Source organism: Pinus tabuliformis, chromosome 3_1 (genome assembly GCF_031772625.1).
Source record: "Pinus tabuliformis cultivar Carrire ecotype Pingquan chromosome 3_1, CPIR1, whole genome shotgun sequence".
Lineage (NCBI taxonomy): Eukaryota > Viridiplantae > Streptophyta > Pinopsida > Pinales > Pinaceae > Pinus > Pinus tabuliformis.
This window is the reverse complement of record NC_142301.1, coordinates 564,728,870-564,735,763: the sequence shown is the minus strand read 5'-3', so window position 1 is coordinate 564,735,763 and position 6,894 is coordinate 564,728,870. Positions and strand designations below refer to the sequence as shown.

General features: G+C 37.0%; 2 protein-coding genes across 5 annotated transcripts; both read left to right on the top strand.

Annotated features, from left to right (window-relative positions):
- The first annotated feature begins 1,186 nt into the window (after positions 1 to 1,186).
- Positions 1,187 to 4,392, top strand: LOC149188246 (putative LRR receptor-like serine/threonine-protein kinase At5g48740). Of its 2 annotated transcripts, none has more exons than XM_089412964.1 (8): positions 1,187 to 1,463; positions 1,637 to 2,171; positions 2,544 to 3,016; positions 3,099 to 3,225; positions 3,328 to 3,399; positions 3,841 to 3,909; positions 4,008 to 4,079; positions 4,179 to 4,392. In XM_089412964.1, the coding sequence occupies exons 1-8, from the start codon at positions 1,373 to 1,375 to the stop codon at positions 4,252 to 4,254; spliced, it is 1,515 nt and encodes a 504-aa protein (XP_089269090.1). In that variant the 5' UTR covers positions 1,187 to 1,372; the 3' UTR covers positions 4,255 to 4,392. The 2 variants fall into 2 exon arrangements, with proteins under 2 accessions (XP_089269090.1, XP_089269089.1); XM_089412963.1 differs by having other exon boundaries at positions 3,984 to 4,079.
- Positions 4,393 to 4,409: 17 nt separating this feature from the next.
- LOC149188245 (putative LRR receptor-like serine/threonine-protein kinase At5g48740) lies at positions 4,410 to 6,180 on the top strand. 3 transcript variants are annotated; one of them, XR_016256258.1, is made up of 6 exons: positions 4,410 to 4,618; positions 4,735 to 4,925; positions 5,031 to 5,157; positions 5,267 to 5,323; positions 5,429 to 5,870; positions 5,989 to 6,180. XR_016256258.1 is itself a non-coding variant. In XM_089412965.1 (5 exons), exons 1-5 carry the CDS (start codon positions 4,561 to 4,563, stop codon positions 5,758 to 5,760), a joined length of 777 nt encoding a protein of 258 aa, XP_089269091.1. In that variant the 5' UTR covers positions 4,414 to 4,560; the 3' UTR covers positions 5,761 to 5,946. The 3 variants fall into 3 exon arrangements, 1 of the variants encoding a protein (XP_089269091.1); XR_016256257.1 differs by having other exon boundaries at positions 4,414 to 4,618; positions 5,255 to 5,323; positions 5,989 to 6,165; XM_089412965.1 differs by lacking the exon at positions 5,989 to 6,180 and having other exon boundaries at positions 4,414 to 4,618; positions 5,255 to 5,323; positions 5,429 to 5,946.
- Positions 6,181 to 6,894: the final 714 nt, after the last annotated feature.

Genomic DNA, 6,894 nt, shown 5'->3' with positions numbered 1-6,894 from the left:
CATAATAAAGGAGCTTATAACTAAGGAAAAACTCATGAGAATGAAAAACCCTAGCCAACCGCCCCCCCACAAGAAAAAAAAGAATTGTCTTTAATGAGACTTTTTGGACTTTCCGATGCTCGAATCCAGCAGAAAAAATTGAAGTGAAATCTTGATTTGTGTTATTTAAACTGGTTTTTTGACTATATATATGGATTCAGCACCCTTAAAAACCCCTAAGGCTCTTCGATTGTGTAGGAGTTACCTATGAAACTTGTGATTTCAATAAATTCTTGCCAAATTTTAGAGAAAATAGACTAAAAAAACCCACCGAAAAAGCTTCCAAAAAATCACACTAAAAACAACTCAAAAAAAAATACCAACAAAAAACTTTAGTGTTTCCATCACGGAATATCTTAAATCCCCCCGATAATTAAAGTCTTACCCTAAGTGTATTTAGTAATAACAATACCTCTTATAATTTACATAATTGCAAATGACAATATCATAAAATATAATAAGAAAATGTATATATGCATAGACATCATTTATTGAGTCAAAAAAATTAAATAATCCCATTTAATGTTTTTATCTCCACACCTCGATTTAGTTTTAATATCAATTTATTATTAATAGATGAAAGTTTATCTTAAATGGTAATAATCGAGGATGACCTTTTTACCTCGGGATCACGGAGAAACTCTCGAGATAATCATAATTATAATTGCAACTTGATGATGACGTAAACCCCTTTTTGCCCTTCCGGGCCCACCGGAACAGACACTACGGAGCCAAAAGTAGATTCCTTGCATGTTGTGAATGATTGCAGCAACTTAGACCGTCGGACGATAGAAATTCGCCGTATTCTAACCAGTAGGAAGAAGGGTGGGGAAAGTTCCAGAAATTTTAGTCATATTTAGAGAAAATTTGGTAAGGTTTTTTGTAAATTTAAGTTATAGTTGTTAAAGTTTAAAATTTTAGGTGTTTTATATTTTGATGGTGCGAATTCATTTTTACTATCAAAAACATGATTCAAACACTGCATCCACAAGATTTTTTGAAAATTATTTTCCCCAGAATTTTTGAAATTATTTTGACCAGATTCCAGCCACTTTTGACCGTCCAAACAATTCATCTACCTCCATAAACAACTCCTAGAAATTCCCCTGTTTATATACATCTTAACTTTCAAGATTAGGCAGATATATCTAAGATTGTCAATCCTGCGTGCATTGTATTCCCCTGGATCTAACAGACGCTACAAACTCCGCTCTGTTTAGATGCATATTAGCTTCCAAGATTAGGCAGATTTATTTAGGATTCTCAATCCTGCGTGCATGGTCTTCCCTTGATTCTAAGAGTAAGGTGCGGCTTCCTAAAAATTGGTGGAACAATGGAAAAGGTTGGCTATGGCAAATGGGCCATTTGGATGGCGATCACCGTGCTGTTGAGTTTATTGGCTGATAATGTTATTGCTCAACCAGGTGATTTAAGACTCCACACCAGCACGCTCTTACCGGCAATTTCTGTTTAGTTTCGTTTTGAATTGTCATTGAACGTTTTGTTTTTCAAAGATGCATCACTGATTTGGTGTTCCTACTATTCTTTGGTCGACAAGATATTTCTTTGTATTAATTGAATATTTGGGTGGTAGCAGGATTTCTGAGTGTTGATTGCGCAGGAAAAGAAAATTACACTGACGAAAACAAAATCTCATGGGTCACCGATGCTAATTACATAGACGTCGGTGAGACAGCAGTCACCGGGAACGCAACCTTGCCATCTTACCTGCAAAGACTAAGATTCTTCCCAAAGCCTCTCAACAAGTCTTGCTATCGTTTGCCTGTATCCCCCAATGTGCCTTACCTCTTACGATTATCCTTCGCTCTTGGAAATTACAGTAGATTCTCCGGCTCCTACCCTGAATTTAATCGCAGTATTGAGACATCTGGTATGTTGATTTATTTGAAGTTACCGAATCCCATTCCAGATCCATATATTCATGAAGGAATCTATGTTAGTTCTGGGGAAGTGCTATATGTTTGTTTAATCAGAAGCCGGGACGCGGATGATCCCTTTATCAATGCTATTGAGTTGAGAACCCTCCAAAATGGCATGTATAGCCAAGCGAAATCAGGCACAATGTTGTTTATGCAAGAAAGGGCAGATCTTGGTGGAAATTCGATAGTGAGGTGAGCATTTTGAGCATTAGACTTTTTACATACTGAAACGAGTTGTTCTATAGTTCAATCTATATACTGCTTGAAGCTCAGTTATCACTTCGTAGAACGGCTTTTTGTGTTTTCCTTTATGGTTTTCATATAATTAATTGAAAGGATTAATATATGAGATTAAGTGAAACCTCTCACACCGTTACCAAATATGCCTAAAACAAGCGTGATGTTTTGTGTTTTCCTTTATGGTTTTCATATAATTGATAGAAAGGATTATATGAGATTAAGTGAAACCTCTCACACCGTTACCAAATATGCCTAAAACAAGCGTGATGTAGGTAAGCCAATTTTGATGCACTAATATTGTGCTTTGTACGGTTACTCAAGCAGATATCCTCGAGACAACTTCGACCGCATCTGGAAACCAGATATAGATCTTACTGATTCAAGTATCGTACGGAATGTAAGTTCGAAAGAGCCCATTTTCTCAGACAGTACCAAAAACCATCCTCCAACTGCTGTCATGCAAACGGCATGGGTCATGAATATCGACGACTTTCGGTTTACTCTACCAACAGCCCCTTGGGCCAAGTCATTACTGCTGCTATATTTAGCGGAGCTCGAGACGCTCAATACATCCGAATCTACATCTTTTTACGTCACCATAAATGGGGAATACAGGTCTGAAACCATTTGGCTGGTGAGAAATTATTCTGCGTTAGAGCTAACATTCATATCCAATGAAGCAAACGAGTTCATATTTCACCTCGTGAAGGCTCCTCGCTCCACGAATCGTCCTATAATTAATGCTTTTGAGTATTACACGATACATCCTACGCAGACGGCAACAAATTCACAGGACAGTAAGTGCCCTCACTAAACTTCTACTCCTAGAATTACTTGTACCAGAATTCAACGTGTAACCAAATAGTTCTTATTCTGCAGTTGAAGCTCTTGGCGCTATAAAAAGTAAGTATGGCATAAAAGGCTGGATTTCCGATCCTTGTTATTTGATTCCGTGGAATGGATTGGGCTGTGTTTACAGTTCTCAGGCCAATAAAATTTCGGAAATGTAAGTTTAATTCTTCGATTTGTTTATAGCTGAAATTGCAGTAGAACTGAAAACTTCTAAGTCAAAATTGCAAGACCTTACAGTAATCCTCCATGTCGCCAGAAATTTGTCGGGAAGGAATCTTACAGGATCCGTACCTGAGGAAATTGGACAGTTGACAGCGTTAGTCAACGTGTAAGTAGACTTTAATTTTGTGTGTAACTCTTCCATCCTGAAATCCTTATACTGAAAAGTTGCAGGGTAACAAATGCAATTATGATACTTAGCCATGTCCAATAAAGTTTAAAATTTTATATTTTCAATATATATATATATATATAAACCTCAACAAAGGATTTTGAAACCTTGATTGAAAATATTTGTGCAAAAATTAAAATTCATGTATGTGTGAAGTTCGAAATTTGACAGAACAGACTCGTTCATGTGCACCTAATTAGTTGAAATGTGTCCTACCATTCTTCATTTTCTTTTAAAAATTATTAACGGTTCATAAATCTCCCTCCCACCTGTGATTGTGTAAAAAATAGAGTTTGATGATGCGTCTAGGCAGCATCGCTAGCAATTTGAATATTATATTGGTATGGCATTCACCCATTTGTGTTTGAAAATAAGCAGGTCACTTGAAAATAATAATCTGATCGGACCCTTGCCAGATTTGTCCGGTTTAACCATGTTGGAGAGATTGTAAGTAATTCTTTTAAACATAAACCCTCCCTGTAAGTCTTTTGTTCTTAACTCAGATAGATTGTAATTTTAAGAGGCTTGGTTCGCTTGTTGTGCAGACATCTACAAAACAACAACTTGAACGGTAGTCTTCCAGACTGGTTATCCAACCTCAACAACCTTAAAGAATTGTATATCCCGATCCTGCTTCATTTGCCAGTTCCTCTTTAAAATTAACATTAACTGTAATTTCTAATATCATATAGCCATCATTTGTACCATTATAACAGGTTTATCCAGAACAACAATTTCAGCGGGGTAATTCCGGGGCAACTTTTCGACAAGAATTCATTGAATATCAAGTAATCAAATATCTTATATTTTACTTCTTTTATTCACCGTAGATTCCCATTCGTATATTTTGAAGTAGTGATTTTTCAGTATTTTCTTTACCAGCAATGCGATACCTCATATCTAGCCTTACTGCTTAAAGTTCATAGTTCACAGCAAATCGTTTTGATTTGTTGCAGATCCACTGGGAACAACTACCTCTGCAGTTCTGAGGCGGGGGAATGTGTCCGACAAATTCAGGAAACCAGAAGCAATTCAAAGCGTGTTAATCTCGGAATTATCCTCGGAATAACTATAAGTGGAGGTTTAATTGCTTTAGCGATGGGGGCTATTGCCGTATACCGGAGAAAATCGAGGAAAAGACAGCGCCACAATAAAGGTCAGGCAGGAATTTGCAATTTTACGAATATTGTCATATGAGACGTCCTAGGAAACGCATATGAGAAATTGCGTAAAACCCTGCTTTTATAATTTGTATATTTATCTGGATTGCAGATGACACTATAAAGGTGCCACAGCTCGAAAAGTATCCCCGCTTTACGGTTAAGGATATGGCGGAAGCCACAGAAGACTTTAGTCGAGAAATTGGACAAGGGAACTCGGGAAAGGTATTCTATGGTAAGTTGCGGGATGGGAGAGATGTAGCAGTTAAAATGTTCTCAACATTTCAGCAGTTCCTGAATGAGGTACATAATACAAGTTCTGCATTGTCTAATTATACTGACAATAATTTGGTTGCACCCAAAAAATGTACACTAAAATTCATGTGGGTGGCTTTCTTTTATTAACAGGCTGATGTTCTTTCTAGAGCCCAGAATAAGAACTTGATGCCTTTACACGGTTACTGTAGTGAATTGAAAAATCCTATGCTTATCTACGAGCTCATGTCAGGAGGATCCCTATCGGACAAGCTTCATGGTAAAGATGTTTCGTTGAGTTGCTGAAGTTTAACATTGATTACTACGACAGAATTTTAGAAAAATACTTTAGATTTGATTTTAAATTTATCGTCCAGGTGCTGTTGCAGGAGATTCGAACCTTGATTGGAAAACAAGGCTGAACATAGCTTTAAATGTGGCGCAGGGTAACTCTTTCAGTAATTTAACGCACAGTTATTATTTGTGATTTAAACGCTGTTACAAAGGACAAATCATGTCTAACAATATACATCATCTATTTCTGTGCAAAGGACTCGAATTCATGCACGCGGGTTGCACCCCAAAGATAATTCACAGGGATGTCAAGACCGCCAACATCCTTCTAGACAACAATATGAATGCAAAACTGGCCGATTTTGGTATTTCGAAGATAGCAAAGGATGGGGAGGCTTCACATGCTACAACATCTATGGCAAAGGGAACGCCTGGATACATCGATCCAGAGTATATCACACATATAACTTCCACTTTCTTTCAAATATTCTTCTTCATGATTAAAATTATTCGATTACTTAATGAGAGAAGAAGCAATTTCAATTTAGTTTGGGGATGTTTTACAGGTATGGACGCACTCACAAGGTGACTGAGAAGAGTGATGTATATAGCTTTGGAGTCGTTTTGTTTGAAATGATATGCGGCAGAAAAGCCGCAGATGAAAGTCTGCATGAAGAGGAAATTAACCTCGTTAATTGGGTAATCTGAACAACATAAAATAACATTCAATTGCATTTTCTGCCAAAGACTAAGCGTATCTCATACTAAGCTTATGTTATGTGAGACTCGTAATAATTATATTTGGATGTATTTACAGGTGACACCTTACGTGAAGGATGAAAAAGCAGGCCCAAAAATCATAGACGAGAGGTTGGCCGGAAATTACAACTTGGAATCAATTGATCGTGTTGCAAAACTGGCGCTGAGATGTGTTGACGATACACCGAGCTTGAGGCCAAGCATGACCGATGTAGTGGGAGAGATAAAAAAAGCTATCAGGCTTGAGAAAGAGAAGAGGCCAATTGAGAAAGAGAAGAGGCCAAGCATGACCGATGTAGTGGGAGAGATAAAAGATGCTATCACGGTTGAGAAAGAGAATAATGCTCAATCCGAGGATATGGGATGGGTTGACGACAGCTCCGAAGTGCGTCCATTAACGTAAGATGAGTGCAAGCTCATTGATAACCATTCAACCAATTGCGCTGACCGGTAAAGCCTGTCGAATCAATCTTCACTTGTTTGCTTTATTAGCTTGTCATTATTGTAATACGTCCATTTACCGCGTAAACCAGATCAGCATGTACGACTTGAGTTTTTGGTGATGAAGATGCTCTACTAGAACCAAGATTACACTATAGACATTTTCTTCAATAATATTTGTTGAATATTTTATGCAAATGTCAGTTAGGGAAGACGATGTTGCTTTTGTTTTGGTCTGCCTATTTTAAAGAAAACATTTGTCTTAATAGTTTGTACTGTTTTCCATTTTACAAACTGTAAAAGAAAATGCAAAATTTTATTAATGCCAAAATGCATAGATTGTGCTTTGTTCTCGATTGTGGACGGAGTATGAATTGTTTGTATAAATGCCTAGTTTTATTTTCAATTGTTGTATTATCCGTTTTGCTAATTGACATCTTTCTCATTGTTTCACAGAAATTGATATCTTTTTCATTGTTTCACAGAATTATTAAGTAAATATATAGCATATCAACTATGAAAA